This window comes from Plecotus auritus (genome assembly GCF_963455305.1).
Source record: "Plecotus auritus genome assembly, chromosome: 2".
NCBI lineage: Eukaryota > Metazoa > Chordata > Mammalia > Chiroptera > Vespertilionidae > Plecotus > Plecotus auritus.
In genome coordinates this window covers 73,323,332-73,343,014 of record NC_137771.1, presented here as the reverse complement: position 1 = coordinate 73,343,014, position 19,683 = coordinate 73,323,332, and the positions used below count along the sequence as shown (strand labels likewise).

General features: G+C 40.2%; 1 protein-coding gene across 4 annotated transcripts in view; it reads left to right on the top strand.

Annotated features, from left to right (window-relative positions):
• EVI5 (ecotropic viral integration site 5) overlaps positions 1-19,683 on the top strand; it is a 207,545-nt gene that overhangs the window by 37,169 nt on the left and 150,693 nt on the right. For all 4 annotated transcript variants that reach the window (XM_080655654.1, XM_080655652.1, XM_080655651.1 and 1 more), the window contains exon 2: positions 9,995-10,224. In XM_080655654.1, the coding sequence (XP_080511780.1) occupies positions 9,995-10,224 (230 nt within the window). The remainder of the gene's footprint in view (positions 1-9,994; positions 10,225-19,683) is intronic.

Below are 19,683 nucleotides of genomic sequence, written 5' to 3'. Positions count from 1 at the left end.
AGGAACAGGGACTATGTAAGTTTAGTTTGTGCGCTGGTCCTGAGGAATACCTGAGTTTCCATCCTCCTCCTTGCCACTCAGCCCCAATAGCCGCTCGTTTTTACAGCCCGTAGTTGCGGGGAATTCTCTTCCCAGCTCTGGGAACCTGGGCGGGGGGGGCGGGGGAGGGAGCGTCTGGTGTGCAGCTGGGACCCCTTGCTCCTCACAGATGGCCTCTGCAGAAATGATCTCCCTCCCAATTAAAAAAATGGCACATGTGGGTGTCAGACCAGCCTGGTCTGCATCTCTGCCCCTCTTCACCAGTTTCAACTGCTTTCTTCTTTACTTCTCTAGTTGTAGGACTTCCGTTCAGCCAGCTTTCAGGCAGTTTTGAATGATGGTTGTTCTGTATTTTAGTTGTAATTTTGATGTGGTTGTGGGAGGCAGTGAATATAGTGTTTACCCATGCCACCATCTTGGTTCTCTTGCCATTTGAATTTTAATCATCCTATTTGTTCCAAGGTCACAGGACTGGAGATGACAGCATAATGAAAATTTTGTTATATTGGCCAAATCTCACGTATCTGTTGCAAAATAGGTTCACTGGTTGCTTTGGAGTTCGGTGGATATTCCCAATTTGGAAAAATCCTTTCTAGAACTACTATAGTGATTGTTGCAGCTGTACCCTTTGACATGGGAATGCTTTTGCCCATTGAGAATGCATGAAAATTATCACCAGTACATATTTATATCCTTGAGAAGGGGACAAGTGGAGAAAATCCATTTGCCAAATCTCAAAATTTTAGCATATCAAATAGTCGTAAGTAGTTTAATTATCCCCTTGGGTAAAGAGATTCCCTTTGAAATGTTTCAGGTATTCTTCTGAAAAATACTAAACTTATTTTCAAATTAAAATAAAGGACTAATTTTTGAATTTTGGGAGGTTTGTCAAACATCAGAAGTCTTAAGACACTTGGTTGCCCGACTGGTGTGTGGCTCAGTGGTTGAGTGTCGACCTATGAACCAGGAGGTCACAGCACATGCCATCAGGGAACATGCCCAGATTGCAGGCTCAATCTTCAGTAAGGGGTGTGTGGTAGGCAACCAATCAATGATTCTCTTTCATCATTGATATTTCTGTCTCTCCCTCTCCCTTCCTCTCTGCAATCAATAAAAAGATATTTAAAAAAAACACACAATCATTTGGTTGAATAAGATCATAAGTCTCTATAAAACAATACTTAGTTATCTATTTAATCATCACAGGCAAATACAGAAGGTTAATGCTTGGAAATAAATTTAGCTTTTTTAATATAAAGACTTGGTTTACCTGAGCCATCAAAGACCTGATGATGTAGAACATAGGAGATAATTTTTTTTTAATATATATTTTATTGATATTTCACAGAGAGGAAGGGAGAGGGATAGAGAGCTAGAAACATCGATGAGAAACATCGATCAGCTGCCTCCTGCACACCTCCCACTGGGGATGTGCCCGCAACCAAGGTACATGCCCTTGACCGGAATTGAACCCGGGACCTTTCAGTCCGCAGGCCGACGCTCTATCCACTGAGCCAAACCGGTTTCGGCATAGGAGATAATTTTAATAAAACAATTATTTTCCCTTTATAATCTCTAATTAAGAGCATTCCAATGGCACAGGAAAAGTTTGTCCTTTTTCCAGAGGGAGAACACCAAATTCTAATTCTGTATCTGTGTACCTTTGATAGTAAAAGAAAATTAACTTAAATAAATCCATTCTAACCTTCGTTTGACTATAAATAAAATTTCCCTTTCAAGATTAATTTTCCATAAATCTTCTACAACTTCCTTTTTATGCATTCAGATTTTGTCCTGTTTTCCTCTATTCTATTCTGAAACATTCAGCCTTACTTTAGGACCAAATTACTTTATTTTCCTTCAACAAAGTGCATTTTAATTCCTCATGTTTTCTCTTACAGAACACACACATCTTTCCATATACAGTCATTTTCATTCACCAATATCCTCCTGTTTATTCTCATCAGTTTCCCAGAGATTCCACCTTTTAGTACTCTAATCAGGCTTTGTCACAAGTGCCTAGATCTTAATCTTCAGCATCTTATGCCCTCCTAGATTTGTAGAATGGCATAGTAGGGTCTCCAACTTACTGTCCTGCTGTCCCACCTTACCTTGTTGGCTAGCCCCAAAGCTAGCTGGGTAGTGGACAACCACATGTCCTTTTTTAATCTCAACTCTTCTTAATGTTTTATTTAATTCATCGTTTAACTTAGCAAGGTATAAGGATTCAAGTAACCAAAGATTTTGGGAAACTACTGAAAAGTTCATGTAGAAACTTACCCCATTATCTCCAGTTAAACTATTTTTTTTAACTCTTTGCTTTTTAACAATGGATGTTTTTTAAATTTTTATTTTATTATTTTTTTAAAATTCTCACCCTAGATATTTTTTCCATTGATTTTTAGCGAGAGTGGAAGGGAGAGGGAGAGACAGAGAGAAACACTGATGTGAGAGACGCATCGATTGGTTGCCTCCCGTATGCCCCTGACCAGAGCTGGGAGTCTGCAACCTAGCTAACTATCCTTGACTGGAATCGAACCTGGGACCCTTTAGTCCTCAGGCCGATGCTCTGTCCACTGAGACAGAGCGTTAGCCTGCAGACTGAAGGGTCCCGGGTTCAGTTTCAGACAAGGGCACATGCCTCTGCTCCATCCCCAGTAGGGGGCATGCAGGAGGCAGCTGATCAATGTTTCTCTCTCATCATTGATGTTTGTATCTCTCTTCCTCTCGCTTCCTCCCTGAAATCAGTAAATATATATACTAAAAAAAAAAAAAGCAATTAACCATCATCTTTAGTTATTTTTCTTGGCAACAGATATTGTAACAGAGATAAAATGAGCTTATTGGACTAATAGAGCCAGGTAGAATGAAAGTTGTATGTTTGTATTATTTTTCAGCGTTGATAACCCTGAAGGCATGCTTGTTTTAATTAAACTAAAAACCTTAAGCTTGCTTTTACTGACTAAAGATTAATTCCAGATCATGTGAACTTGTAAAGCATTTGGGTTAGTTTTAGTTATTGGCCACTTGTATATCTTTGGAGAAATGTCTGTTCAAGTCCTTTGAATTGGGTTGTCATTTTTTAATTGGGTTGTTTGAGTTGTTATTGTTGACTTTAGTTCTTATATATTTTGGATACAACCCCTTATCAGATATATGATTTGCAAATACTTTTTCCAATCCGGGGTTACCTTTTCATTCTGTTAGTGTCCTTTGATGAACAAACGTTTTAATTTTGATGAAGTCCTATTTACCTATATTTTTTTCTCTTTTGTCGTGTCATATTTGAAGAATCATTGCCAAATCATTGTCATGAAGCTTTTCCCCTGTGCTTTTTTTTTCTCTAAGAGTTTTGTAGTTTTAATTCTTATGTTTAGGTCTTTGATCCATTTGAAGTAAGAAGTCTTTTTTTTTTTAAGTTATTTTTATTGAAAGTATTACAGATACCCTCTTTATTCCCCATTGGCCCCCCCATCCACTCTGCCCTCCACCCCTGCTCCCTACCCCCTCCAGGCCTTCGCCACACCGTTGTCAGTATCCATGGATTATACATATATGCCTGTAAGTTCTTTGGAGGATCCCTTCCCATCCTTCCTCCCCCACTCCCTCTGAGAAGTAAGTCTTTAAATGATATTAACCTTGGGTTTCTTATCTCTAAAATGAAGACATTACCTGTCCTACAGAATTGTGAGCATTAAAGTGAGTTAATATTAAGTGATGTGAAAATCTGAAAAAAAATAAAATGCTAAATTTTGAATCAGCCTTGATAATATAAAACAGGCTAATCCAATGATGATAAAAAAAATAACTATAAGAGCTTACTTATCTGAAGTGTGCAACTTTTTTCCTCTTTTAATAAAATCAAATGAAATTAGTGTCTGTTTGTGAAAGCATTTTAAAAAAAGTAAGGTTTGTTATACAGTAAAGTCCTGACCAACTTTATGGAACCTCCAGCCTTCAGGAATCAGATTGAATTAAGAAATCTCAAAAATAAAGGTCATAGTTGTGAATGGGAATATTTTGCAGCTCCTACTTCTTCATCTTTCTGATATTCCTTACTCTACTATAATCTGGTTTCTGCTTTTTTTCATGGGGACTCACTGAGGTTACTAGTGACCATATCCATTGCCAGGTTTTGGCCTTGCTCACCCTTGATAGTAGTTAAGGAAAAAAGATCTCAAACCAGACTGTTTGTTTGACTTTTATTAGCTTTCTGCCTTATATAAAGTTGTATAACTTATCTGTCATTTCTTCACTTTTGAAATGGGGAAACGGTGACACCTGCTTTAGAGTATTTTAGAGTTAGGATTGAAAATTAAATCTTTAAAAGCAGTTCTTTTGGCAGTTAAGAGCATCCTTGTAAGTTCTAATAAAATATAAAGTAATAAAGGAACCATGATTATTTCTCAAGGGAGATCATATTCAAATATTGCAGAATATTTAAAGCTAAACTTTATTTACATTTTATTAAGATTTTACTTTTTTTCAAGAAGTTTTATGTTCACAGCAAAACTGAGTGGGAAGTACATATTTCCCTGCCTCCACACATTCACTTCACAATTGTACATGGGTTACAATTGATGACCCATCATAATCACTCAAAGTCCATAGTTTATATTACAATTCACTCTTGGTGTTGTATGTTCTGTGGGTTTGGGCAAATGTATAATTACATGTATTCATCATATGGCATTATACAGAGTATTTTCACTGCCCTAAAAATCCTTTGTTCTGTTTGTTCCTCCTGTCTCCCCATCCCTTGGCAACTACTGATCTTTTTGCTGTCTCCATAGTTTTGCCTTTTCCAGAATGTCATATAGTTGGAATCATAAATTATGTAGCTTTTTCAGATTAACTAAGCCCTTTTAAAATTGAGATGGAATTCATATACCATTAAATTTACTTCTTTATAGTTCAGTGGCATTTAGTATATCCACAAGGTTGTAGGATGGTCACCACAATCCAATCCCAGAACATTTTCATCATTCCAAAAAGAAACCTATACCCATTAGCAGTCATTCCCCAATTCTTCCTCCCCCAGTCCCTTGAAGCCACTAATCTAATTTCTTTCTCTGGATTTGCCGCTGCTGGACATTTTATATAAATGGAATTATACAATGTGTGGCCTTTTGTGTCTGATTACTAAGCCTTTCTAATAAAGGTTTTAACCTTTTCAAAGTATGTTAATGTTTAAAAATAAATTAATAACACCTCTGTGAGGTAGCTAGGAACTTTGTGAGGTAATAGCATTGTCAGGTTTATTATGTCTTCATGACCTTAGTTTACCAGAAGATGAAGGAAAGAGGTTAGAGGCAGCTGAGTGGAGATTTGGAAAAGCAAAGTTAAAGGAAAAATGGGACATGATGATTTATGTAAAAAATAACTTAATCCTGTGGGATTTCTAGGACCATGAGTCTTAAGCTTTACTGAAGTGTTACTACAATTAAATACTCCAGTTATGTTTAATAATTTAAAATTTAAAGATGGGTTGTTGAGCCTTCAGTAGTTACAGATTAAATCTTATTTCAGCAAGGTTGAAAGGATGTCAGGGTGGTGCTCTTGGTTATTCTAACCCTTTAAATGGAAGCCTGTTGCTACAGTATGCAGAAGGGGTATGATAAATTTATTTGTTGTAATGATTAACAAATCTAATATTTGTTTTAATAATAAAAATTTTGTCTTTGCTGCAATTATCTTGAGCAGAGGACATTTATATAATGGAAGTTTAAAGCACTAATCTTGAAAGTTGTATGTATATTTGAAATTAATGGTATTAGTAAAAAGTAAGATATTTCTGTAAATTTTACATAGTAAGGTTTTCGGTTTTAAAATATAGTGCATTTTTGAGATGCAAATTAGTGCCAGTTTCACAATTGAATTTGTAGTTGTAACTATGTAGAGAAAAGTAATAGGATAACAAACCACAGTAGGCTATCTTGTTGTTTACCATGGCTCCTACCATTTTCTGGCATAAAGGTAGATCTGGTTAAATTATTCCTTCGTTTCTATCTTTGCCCTGATGAACTGTGCTGATGGACTGTATGCATTGATGAGGACTTCTTTTACCTGGAAGGCTAATGATCTGCTCCACGCATCTTTTCCTTGGGCCCCGTACTTTTATCCTGCTTGTCTTTCTTGGGAGTTCTTCCCGCAATAGTAAGAGCTCCCTGATCCATTCTGTAATATCATTCCCAAGCGAAATAAGTTCGAAAAGGGGAAAGTTAATGAAAGTGAAATGAAAATAAGAGGTATTCTTAGGTTAATAAAACTCTTGCTCCTATTCAATACTTGTAATCAAATCTTTGTCTTAGCAGTTCCAGCTTTATGTTGAGTTGCTTAACTCTGACCTTAAAATCTATTTTCAATGTTATCCTTTCCTCACATTGAATTTTCCTGCTGGGTTGAGTTGGTGGAAGTGGGGGCAGAGGGATAGAAAGAGAGAGTCCTGTGTGTATGAAGGTAAGGAGGAAAGCTTTGGGCAACCCATGAGGAAAATAGTATCTGCCAAGATAGTCTAGGTAGGATTTTTATTTGTGTGTATGTGTTGGTGTTTTAATTTGTGTGTATGTGAATTGATTTATAGAACCAAGATTGGCTGAAAATATGCTGATTCAGAAAAGAATTTATAGTGTGCTAGCAATTTACCTATTGTATAAAATTTAAGTTCTTCTCAAAGCACATGAAAGCACTTTGTAGTTTTCAGCTTTTATATCTGTCTAAGGACTTACAATCAAGAAGCTCTTTTTATGATAGTTTTTATAAAAGTACAATTCCTTAAAAATACATCTTTCTTATTCATATATTATGAATATTAGTTTTATATAAATATTCAAATGTAGTTATTTATTGTTCACATTGTTTTTCATTACTGAAATGATAGTGCCTTGTTTGAACATTATTTATGTACTAGAGGCCTGGTACATGGAATTGTGCACCGTGGAGTCCTTCGGCGTGGCCTGTGGCGATTGGGCCCAAACTGGCAGTCCAACGCCGCCTGCTGCTCCTGCCTGCCACTCCTGCTCATCCTGGCCCTGCTGCACTTGCCATGGGCTGGCGCCCAGTCAGTCCCAATTGGGAGAGGCTCGTGCCTGACCTGGCGTTGAGCATCTGCTCCCTGGTGGTCAGTGCGCGTCATAGCGACCAGTTGACTAGTCATTTGGTCACTTAGGCTTTTATATATATAGATATTACTAGAGGCCCGGTGTACGAAATTTGTGCACGGGGTGGGGGGGGGGTCTCCTCAGCCCAGCCTGTACCCTCTCCAATCTGGGACCCCTTGGGGGTTGTCGGACATCCCTGTCACAATCCAGGACCGCTGGCTTCTAACTGCTCACCTGCGTGTCTGCCTGATGGGCCCTAACTGCCCCCCCTGCCAGCCTGATTACCCCTAACTGCCTCTGCCTGCCTGCCTGATCGCCTCTAACTGCCCCCACTGTGGGCCTGGTCGCCCCCAACTGCTCCCACCTGCTGGCCTGGTCGCCCCTCACTGCCCCCCTGCTGACCTGGTTGCTCCTAACTGCCCCCTCCCCCGCAGGCCTGGTCACTCCCAACTGCCCTCCCCTGCAGTCCTGGTCCCCCCCAACTGCCCTCCCCTGCTGACCTGGTCTCCCCCAACTGCCCTCCTCTGCTAGCCCGGTCACCCCTAACTGCCCTCCCTTGCAGGCCTGGTCCCTCCCAACTGCCCTCCCCTGCTGGCCATCTTGTGTCCACATGGGGGCAGCCATCTTTGACCACATGGGGACAGCCATCTTGTGTGTTGGAGTGACGGTCAATTTGCATATTACTCTTTTATTAGATAGGAATAGAGGCCTGGTACAGGGGTGGAGGCTGGCTGGTTTGCCCTGAAGGGTGTCCCGGATCAGGGTGGGGGTTCCCTTGGGGTGTGGGGCGGCCTGGGTGAGGGGCCTGTGGTGGTTTGCAGGCCAGCCACGCCCCCCGGCGACCCAAGCGGAGGCCCTGGAATCTGGGATTTATTTATCTTCTATAATTGAAACTTTCTAGCCTTTAGCGGAGGCCAAGGCAGGCCAGGGCTGGGGAAGCTTGGCTTCCTCCATTGTCCAGGGCAACTCAAGCCTCCTGTTCTCTCCAGCTCCGTGGCTGCCACCATTTTTGTTAGAATTTATTTGTCTTCTACAATTGAAACTTTGTAGCTTTGAGTGGAGGCCTGGGCCCGCCAGGGCAGGCGGAAAGCTTGGCTTCCTCCATTGCCAGGGAAACCCAAGCCTCCTGCTCGTTCTGTGGCCGCAGCCATCTTGGTTGGGTTAATTTGCATACCCGCTCCTGATTGGCTGGTGGGCGTGGCTTGTGGGTGTAACGGAGTGATGGTTAATTTGCATATTACTCTTTTATTAGCTAGATTATCTTTCAGTTGGATTTGTTGTATATCTGCTTAGGTTGATATGATTTATGACAGACTAGAGGCCTGGTGCATGAAATTCATGCACAGGGCGGGTGTCCCTTAGCCTGGCCTGCACACTCTCGCAATCCAAGACCCGTCAGGGGATGTTGGGCCTAAACTGGCAGTCAGACATCCCTCTCGCAATCCAGGACGCTGCATGCACCAGTGACCATACTTTTCATATAGATGAAAGGCATCATGCTGTTGTATGGGCAGCTACATTTTTTCCCCCTGATTATAAAAGTAGTACATAACATGATCTTTCTGAGGTAGTAGTACTATTTTCCCCATCTTATGGGTGGAAAAACTGAAGCAGAGAGAAGTAATTGGCTTTGTCACACAGTTATAAGTGTCAGAATCAGGGCTGACCACAAAATGTGCAAGCCAGAGTCCATGCATGTCATCGCTGCATTATCCTGTTTTTTTTCAGTGTTAGAGTAGCATTGCCAGGTTTTAATTCTTAAATCTAAGAGACTGTTCCCAATATATAGGGTAGGGTCCCTGGGACTGGCTGGTGATCAGGGCCATCTGTGGGGCGACCGGTGAGCAGGGCAATCGGGGCGCCCCTGCTGGCACCCGCCTTGGCTGGCGGCCTGGTGCTGCCCGCTGGCTGGCCCTGCCCCCCCGATTGCCGCCACCGGTCGCCTCCCTCTGGGGGGGCAGTGTGCGTCATAGCGCCGTTCGATCGATTTGCATATTTGGGTTTTATTGAATCCTACAGAGAAGAGGGATCTTAAAGGTCTTTCTGGTCTTGATTGCCTACTTAAAACAGAAACACATCTTCAACCAATTCTTGACATTTGGGTCTTATAATTGCTGCTTTATTATAGCCATTGGTAGGGAATATACTCCTTTCGGCATTCCATTCTATTTATGAATAGTTCTATCCAATTGAAAATTGTACCTTAAATCTATCTCACTGTTAACTGTTCATCATAATTTTGTTCCTTTAGAACTAGACCCTCTTCTGTAAAAATACTCTTCAGTTGTTTGAAGACAGATGTCATGGGTCTCATTACATCTTATTTATGTAAAGCAAACTTAGTTTGTTTTTTTAATTGTTAGTCATGTTACAGGATTTTTCTGTCCTCATAACTTAATGGACATATTTGACTTTCTTGGCTTTAAATGTTTTTTACTACAACCCCAATAAAGAATACATTTTCTATCTCAACTGAATATAACCATACATATCGAAATATGTAAGTACATAGTTTTAATACATGTATGTAACAAAAAAATTCATAAGACAATATATCTTTACAATAATATCTTCTGTGCTTTTAATTAAAAAAAAATGCTAGCGTTACCCATTACATTGTTTTATCCAACCTGTAGTTTGGAACACACTATTCTAGTTTATTCATCTTGCAGAACTAAAACAGTTTCTCAAAGCTGGATGTTAGGGTAATCATTGCTAAAACAGGTTTTACCTTTATCACCTCAAAGAGAATATCCTGATGGTGATTACTAAGAAAAAGTTTACAGTATTGTCAAGTTATTGGTAATGAGTACTATAAAACTAAAATACACGTGACTTTTTATTTTTATCCTCAGGTGGCGACAGACAAGGTTGCAGAAAAGCTGAGTTCTACTCTCTCATGGGTGAAGAACACAGTATCATACACAGTCAATCAGATGGCCAGTCAGGTGGCAAGTCCTTCTACTTCATTACACACTACATCCTCATCTACCACATTATCAACGCCAGCCCTTTCACCATCTTCCCCGTCACAGCTGAGTCCAGACGACTTAGAACTCCTGGCTAAACTGGAGGAACAAAATAGGTGAGTGAGGCTGTTCGTCTATTTTCTCTCCAATTTTCATACAAACTCAACCATTTCCTCATATTAGGAATGTTTATTTTTTATTTTTTGGCTTATTTATCAAAATTACTTAAAAGTATTCAAGTCTATTTTGGAGTAGTTGGTCTTAAACTAAAGTTGGACTAAAATTTTCTTCTGGCTCACATAGCTTTATGTATTTCTTTTCTCTTTTTATTTTTTAAAAAATATATTTTATTGATTTTTTTTTTTTTTTTTTTTTTTTTTTTTTTTTTTTTACAGAGAGGAATGGAGAGGGATAGAGAGTTAGCAACATCGATGAGAGAGAAACATCGATCAGCTGCCTCCTGCACACCCCCTATTGGGGATGTGCCCGCAACCAAGGTATATGCCCTTGACCGGAATCGAACCTGGGACCCTTCAGTCTGCAGGTCGACGCTCTATCCACTGAGCCAAACTGGTTAGGGCTCTTTCCTCTTTAAAAAAAAAAAAAATCACCATTTATTCCCCCTATACACTCTTCCACCTCTACCCACCCCCTCCCTATTTATTTATTTTCTTAATATAGAATATTCCCTAAATTCTTCCTGAATATTAGAAAAAAATTTAAAGGCAAATAAAACCACCTTTTTTAAATTTAAAAATTTTTTTTGTCAATTTTCACAATTCTCACCTGAGGATATTTTTCCATTGATTTTTAGAGAGAGTGGAAGGGAGAGGGAGAGATATATAGAGAGAAACATTGATGTGAGAGAGACAACATCGATTGGTTGCCTCCTGCAAGCACCCCAACCAGGGCAGGTGGTGGAACCTGCAATCAAGGCACATGTCCTTTACCAGAATTGAACCTGAGACCTTTCAGTCCATAGACCGAAGCTCTGTCCATTGAGCCAAACCGGTTAGGGCAAGACTACCATTTTTGTTTTAAACTAGATAGTCTCCTTTGGTTACGTCGTAAAATAATTTAATCAGGATGGATATCTGATTTGAGTTTTAGAGTGGGAAATCTCTTCATAAGTTTATTCATGGAAGGCAAAGTATCCTTTTCTATTGATGAATATGAAATAGTTGTTTACTCTGCTAGGAATGTGTGCTCTGGACTCTGTGTGTCATTTTACTATATTACTAGTGGCCTGGTGCATGAATTTGTGCACATTGAAAGGAAATTAATTAGAAGAAATATTTTAATATCGCTGTTTGCCCTTTCTCTATAATAGAAGTGTCAACCAAATTCACGATTGACACTGACAGATAGAAGCACATGCATGTGATTGGCGCCAGTGAGAGCTTTATGTATCGTGCATGCGCAAGTCAACTTAGTCTTTTATGTGTGTGTGTGTGTGTGTGTATGTATGTGTATATATATATATATATATATATATATGTATGTATGTATAGAATAAACTTGCTTAATTAGACCTGCTCTCTGATTTAGCTAAATTTTTTCCAGGCCAGTGAAACACCCAACTTCTCTTTCAGGTAATTGTCAGCAACACAGCTGTAAATATCAACACAAAGCAGATTATTATTGTAGATAACGCAGGGAGAACAAGGGGTAAAATATTTAACTGCAGGAGTGTTTTACTATATTCTGTGCAGTGAGAAAAACCTGAAGTCATTTTCAAGGTCCACCATTTCTCACTTCTTTTCAGTTGGGTCAAGTTTCTAAGCTTTCTAAATCTCTGTTTTCCAGCTAATGAAAAGAAAATAGAATTCCACCGAGTCTCCTAGCTATTTACTTCAGGACTTCTGTGAGGATCAAATGAGATGAAGCAGGGAAAAAGCTTCACAGACATTTGGTTAAAGTGTAAAATGTTTGCACCTGGCTATACAGCAAGTCGGGTTCCTAGGCTGAAGAAACTCCAAGAAGGCTAGTCACTAGGGAGAGGAAGCGGCCATTGCTATGTGACGGCATTACCTGGAGCCCACAGCAACCGTTTCCAGGCTGGGCTGGGCTGTTGGCTGCATTTTGTGCCATGGGGTCTTGGCAGTGTTGGCTACGATTTGGTGGGCTGTCGCTCTGGGGTGGTGGTAGGGCCTGTGTCCCCCTTGGGGGAAGCCGAGTGTTGCTTTGTCGGCACCAGGTCGTGGTGCCATTTCTTTGTAAATGGCCAGTGAGTATCACGGCACCTCCTGCATTGAGCATCTGCCCCTTGGTGGTCAGTGCACATCACAGTGACCAGTCGGACGGTCGGAGGGACACTTAGCATATTAGTCTTTTATATATATAGATTATCAAAAGCTCTTTAGGGCATCCGCCAAAAAGGAATTATTAGAAGAGCATCCTTTTTTGTTTAGACAAGATATACTGTATATTACCACTCATTTTAAGCATAATAGCAGAGATTATTTCTAGCAGCTTTTTTGATATATAATTGACATAATAAAAAAGTATATTTAATAAGGTACGCAGTTTGATATATATATCATAAAATTACCACCAAAATCAAGAAAATGAATTTATCCATTTTCCCACTTCCCATCCCCAGGAAGCCATTGATAATGCTTTCAAACTAGTTTAGTTTGCATTTTCTAGAATTTTATAGAAATGGAATAAACACTGTACTCTTTTTAAAAAATATTTTTATTAATTTTTAGAGAGAGAGGAAGGGGGGTGACAGAGAGAGAAACATCAATGTGAGAGGGAAACACCATTGACTGCCTCCTGCACGCCCCCTACTGGGGATCCAACCCTCAACCGGGCATGTGCCCTCACCAGGAATCAAACCAGCGACCTCTTGGTGCACTGGATGACACCCAACCAACTGAACTACACCAGCCAGGGCATGGTGTACTCTTTTTTTTAATGGATTATTTCACTCAGCATAATTATTTGGAGATTCACCCATCTGAATAGAGAAAGACAAGTACCATATGATTTCATTTATATGTAGAACCAAATGAACAAAATAAAGAAGCAAAATAGAAAGAGACTCAGATACAGAGAACAGACGACATCTGTTAGAAGGGAGGGGCGTTAGGGGACTTGGTGAAAAAGGTGAAGGGATTAATCAAAACAAAAAACAACAACTCATAGTCACAAACAACTGTATGGGGAGTACCAGAGGTCAAAGGGGATTAGGGGGAGGTAGAGGAGGGTAAAAGGGAGATTAGTGATTTTAGAAGGAGACTTGATTTTGGGTGGTGAACATGCAAAACAATATATAGATGATGTATTATAGAATTGTTATACCTGAAACCTATATAATTTTATTAACCAATGTCACAAATAAATGCAATAAAAATTAAAACATTTTTCAAAAAAATAAGTAGACATTTGTATTGATGTATAATTTCATTTCTACTGGGCACATACCTAGTGATGGATAACTGGTTCATGTAGTAGGTGTACATTTAACTGTCTTTTCCAAAGGGCTGTACTTTTTAACGTTCTCACTATTAGCTTATAAGCATTTTCTCTACATCCTTGCCAACACTTGGTGCTGAGAGTGTTTACTTTTAGCCATTTTAGTAGGTATTGATACCTTGTTTTTTAAAAAAAATTTATTTCTCAATTACAGTTGACATACAATGTTATATTATTTCCAGGTGTACAGCATAGTGATTAGACATTTATGTACCTCACAAAGTACACCCCAATATATGGTACCCATCTGACACCACACATAATTATTACAAAATATTATTGACTTTATTCCCTATACTGTACTTTATATCCCTATGACTTTTTATACTGGTGGAAGTTTATACTACTTAATTCCTTGCATGTTTTCACTCATTTCCCCAACCCCCTTTCCATTTGGTGACCATCAATTTGTTCTCTGTATTTATTAGTGTTTGTTTACCTTTTTTTTTTAGATTCCACATATAAATGAAATCATACTGGTATTTGTCTTTCTCTGTCTGACTTATTTTACTTAGCATAATACCTGAAAGCCTGTCCATGTTGTCACAAATGGTAAGATCTCATATTTTTTTATGGCTGAGTAATATTTTATAGTATACAGCTACCAGTCTTCCTTATCCAGTAGTCTGTTGATAGACATTTAGGTTACTTCCATATCTTGGCTATTGTAAATAAGCTGCAGTTAACACAGGGGTGCATATATCTTTTTGAAATAGTGTTTTGAATTTCTTTGGATAAATATCCATAAGTGGAATTGCTGGGCCATATAGTAGTTCTACTTTTAATTTTTTGAGGAACTTCCATTCTGTTTTCCATAATAGCTATACCAATTTACAGTCTGACCAACAATGCACAAGGATTACCTTTTCTCTACATCCTCACCAATACTTGTAGTTTATTGATTTATTGATGGTAGCTATTCTGAGAGGTCTGAGATGTTCTCATCGTGATTTTAATTTGCATTTCTCTGATGATTGGTGATGAGCATCTTTTCATATGTGGATTGGCCAATTGTATGCCCTCTTTGGGGAAATGCCTATTGAGATCTTCTGCCCATTTGTTAATCAGATTATTTGCTTTTTTGGTGTTAACTTGTATAAGTTCCATATGTATTTTGGATATTAACTCCTTTCTGATATATCATTTGTGAATATCTCCTCCCATTTAGTAGGTTGTCTTTTATTTTTTTATTTTTTAAGAGTTTAGTTTGATGTACCATTTGCTTGTTTTTTCTTTTGTTTCCATTGCTTGGGGAGTTATTTAAAAAGATATTGCTAAGAGCAGTGTCAAAGAGCTTACTGTGTATGTTTTTCCTCCTAGGTGTTTTATGGTTTCAGGTCTTACATTTAAGTCTTTATTTTGAGTTTGGCATTGCAACCATGTATTCCTCTGCCCTCCCTCTTCTTTTCCCCCTTCTCCTCTTTCCCCCTCTTCAATGATTGGAACCCAGAATCCATGAGAAGGATTTTTGTGTAGAGAATGGGTGGATGTAATGACATCTTTTTTGCCTTAGGAGAACAATCCTAGTGGGAAAACACATCTGTCTGACTATAGTAAAAAAATAAAATGACAGGAAGCATTTGAGGTCTTGCTCCCCAGCTTATGTCATCAGTTTTATTCAAACTCTTAAGAATTCTCAAAAAAAAAAAAAAAAAAAAAGAAAAGAAAAAAAGAAAAAAAGATGAACACTAAGATCTTGCTTTCCTCCTCTTGTTCTCCCCTAATATCCCAGCAACCTATTAAGTCCAAGGGAAAATTGTAAGAATAATTAGTTAAATTTTCTCCGAGTACTTCTGTGGTTCATAGTGTAAATATGCAAGTTATATATGTAAATATTATGAGACACAACTACTTTTAACAGGGGAGATGCTTTCTTTTAGTATTTTTCCTTCTCTAAATGTAGATGAATCTCTGGTTGTATTACTTAACTCTCTTTGATTCAGAAAGTATAAAAATGGCAGTATTTTACAAAATGAGAAACATGAAAATATAAAATTGTATAATTATACTTTTTCCTTCCTATAATTTTACAACAGTTATCAGTTTTGAAAAATAAGTACTTGTGGGAGTCCCAGAAAGATGTGAAGAAATGGTTCGATACAATGTCAAAGATCTGTTTGATGAAGGTTAATAATTTATAGCCTTAAAATTGAAATGGGACAGTTATTTTTTCAAAATACAAAGAATTTGTATTCTTGGCTTTGGTAGAGATGGATTTGGTTCGAGTGTAATTAAGGAAATGAATGTTGCTGATTTAATTTTTGAGTGGGCCATTATCTGCATGGTTTAAAAGTTTGGCTGTGTAACCATAATTGTTTCCTTTTACATTCTCTTATTTGATTCAGATTTTGCTTTTTAGCAGGTTTTGGGGGTTGAAATAGGAGGATGAGGAAATGGAAAGCGTTGTTTTAAACTAAAGTAAATGCATTTTATTTTTTAATATGTAAACAGGAATGTTTGAAACTTTATATCTTTGTACCTTTTATTTTTGATATGCTAAGCAGGAATGTTTTAAACTTTAATTTATATATCTTTATACTATCTATTATGGTAGTCACTGGCCATATGTGACAAATGAGCACCTCAAATTTGACTGATCTAAATTGCAATATGCTCTGAGTAAAATATACACCAGATTTTGAAGAGTTGATTTTTAAACAAAAGACTATCTCATTAATTAAAAATTTTCATTACATGTTAAAATATTTTGCCTGTACTTGATAAAATGTTAAAATGAATTTAACCTGTTTCATTTTACTTTAAATGCAGCTACTAGAACATTTAAAATTATATAAGAGGCTCACATTATATTTCTCTTGGACAATGCTGACTTAGATAATCTTTAATTTTGTATTTACCGCTATAGCATTGGTACCTCAGTTTTCCTGAGCATACGCTCTGTAACATAGCCATGAACATTAAGATAGTAAAAACAGATATTTTTAAGTCTCTGTGTTAAAAATATATGTTAATCATAGGAAGGCCTTTAGATCTTCACTCAAACTCTTAGTTCTTTTTCTTTTCTTTGAGGATTGTTTAACATTTTTTATCAGTTGTCTGATTTCTGGAGGCATATGATGATATAATTAATTAAAATAATTTATTGTTCTACTCTTTTAAGTTGCAACTAGCTTAGCTTCATATCATCTTTTTTTTAAATTAAAAAGTCCAGCAGTTAAGTCTGCTTGGAATCTATATATACACTGAGTGGCCAAATTATGATCTCTGACACATAATAATCTGGCCACTCTGTGTGTGTACACACACACACACACACACACACACACACACACACCACACACACAAGAGGCCTGTTGCAGGAAGATTCCTGCAAGAATAGGGCTTCCTGCAGCCGTCTCAGCTGCCCTGCCTGCTTCCCTCCCTTCTCCGCCTCCCCACCTGCTTCCCTCCCGTCTCCGCCGCCCCGCATGCTTTTCCACAGCTTCGCTCCCTTCTGCAGCGCTTGGCTTCCTTCTACGCTGTCTTAAGTCTTCGCTCTGTGCCTAGATATGCAAATTAACTGCCATCTTGGTCGGGTTAATTTGCATACTCCTGATTGGCTGGTGGGCGTGGCTTGTGGGTGTAGTGGAGGTACGGTCAATTTGCGTGCTTCTCTTTTATTAGACAGGATATATATTAGAGGCCCGGTGCATGAATTCATGCATGGGTGGGGGCTGGTCAGCCTGGCCAGTGGGAGGGGACATGGGCGGTTGGCCAGCCTGCCTGCTGGTTGAACTCCTGGTCGAGGGGACAATTTGCATATTAGGCTTTTATTATATAGGATATACACTGAGTGGCCAGATTATTATGCATTCAGAGATCATAATAATCTGGCCACTCAGTGTATATAAAAGCCTAAGTGACTGGACGACTGTTTGACTGTCCGACTGGTAGCTATGTCACGCACTGACCACCAGGGGGCAGCCGTTCAACGCAGGAGCTGCCGAGCTGCAGTTCTTGGGTGACACACCTGGAACCAGAGAGAGAGGAGGGAACCCAATTTTGCGGTGTGTCACCCGAGAACCGTCCTCTCGTAATCTGGGACCCCTCAGGGGATGTCAGAGAGCCAGTTTTGGCCTGATCCCCACAGGCCAGGCCGAGGGACCCCACCGGTACACGAATCTGTGCACCGGATCTCTAGCCCATTTGCTCCCTGCTTTGGGTCTGGCTTCCCATCAGGCCTGTAGCCCATTGCAGAGGTTGTGGGTCTGGCCCTTACAGAAACTTTTCTACTCGATTAGCTAAATGGTGAGACATGCAGGACCTACTGGCTGCAGCCCCGGTGTTTGGCGCCCGCGCCGGCCCATCCACTTAATACCCATTTCCAGTGGAGGCAGCAAATTTTCCCGCTACTACTCTCGGCTGGGAAACTGGCTGTGGCTTCCCTCCTTCCTGGCGGACAGTAGCGCCTGCGGTCAACCTCTGGGGAGGGAAGGAGGCGCAGGAGCAGCTCAGATGTGAAGAAGGAGGTTCCCACGGCCACAGGATGCCGCCTGGGCGGAAGGGCCTGGGCAGGAGCCTGACATTGAGCAGGGTCTTGCTCTAGGTTGACTAGATTCCAGGCTAAGTAAATCCTGTTTGCTAAATAATTGCATTTTGCAGCTAAATGCCCACAAGTTGTCAGTTACTGCCAAATTTAGGGTAAAGTGAGATGAAAGAAGTGAGACAGATACAGAGAGAAAGTGACGTAATATTGGGAGAAGAGAGGAGGGACCCCGATTCTGGGTGCGTCACCCAAGAACCGCCCTCTTGCAATCTGGGACCCCTCGGGGGATGTCGGAGAGCCGGTTTCAGCCTGACCTGCAGGCCAGGCCGAGGGACCCCACCAGTGCACAAATCCATGCACTGGGCCTCTAATATCTATATAAAGTAAACTCCAAACCATCAGTTTCTGATGGGAGAGGACTGTATGATTTTTTTTGTTGTTAATCCTCACCTGGGGATATTTTTCCATTGGTTTGTTTATTTATTTATTTATTTAATATATTTTTATTGCTTTTTTTTTTACAGAGAGGAAGGGAGAGGGATAGAAAGCTAGAAACATCGATGAGAGAGAAACATCGGTCAGCTGCCTCCTGCACACCTCCTACTGGGGATGTGCCCGCAACCCAGGTACATGCCCTTGACTGGAATCGAACCTGGGACCCTTCAGTCCGCAAGCCGATGCTCTATCCACTGAGCTAAACCGGTTAGGGCAATTGGTTTTTTTTTTTTAAAGGACAGTGGAAGAGAGAGGGAAAGAGAGAGAAACATCGATGTGAGAGAAACACATCAATTGGTTGCCTCCTGCACTAATATTTTTGGTGTCATATTTAAGAAAACTTTACCTAACCCAAAATCATGAGGATTTACTCAAATTTTCTTCAATATGCTTGTTCTTGAACTTCATATAATATGTACTCTCTTTCATGTGTCTTTCACTTAACCTAATGTCTATAAGATTCATCCATAATAATGTATATATCAGCAGTTTGTTTCTTTTTATTGCTTAGTATTTCAATGCATGAATATATCACAATTTCATCATTTATTTTTCTGGATATTTAGGTTGTTTCTGAGTTTTGGCTATCTTCTGTACTAATAAAAGGGTAATATGCTAATTAGACCGGGAGACCACCTGGACAAAGCCATGGTGGCAGAGCTGAGGCAGAGGTGGTTAGGGGCAATCAGGCCAGGAGGGGAGGGCAGTTGGGGGTGATCAGGCTGGCGGGGGGGGGGGCAGTTGGGGGCGAGCAGGCCAGCAGGGGTGCAGTTGGGGGCGAGCAGGCCAGCAGGGGGTGGCAGTTGGGGGCGAGCAGGTCAGCAGTGGAGGTGATCAGGCTGGCGGGGGGGGCAGTTGGGGGCAAGCAGGCTGGCAGGGGGGCAGTTGGGGGCGATCAGGCTAGCAGGGGGGGCAGTTGGGGATGAGCAGACCCGTGGGGGGGGAAGTTGGGGCAAGCAGGCCAGAAGGGGGGGCAGTTGGGGGTGAGCAGGCTGGCGGGGGGCAGTTGGGGGCAAGCAGGCCAGCAGGGGGGGCAGTTGGGGGTGATCTGGCCGGCAAGGGGGGGCAGTTGGGGGGGGGAAGGTTGGTGGGGGAGGGCAGTTGGGGACGAGCA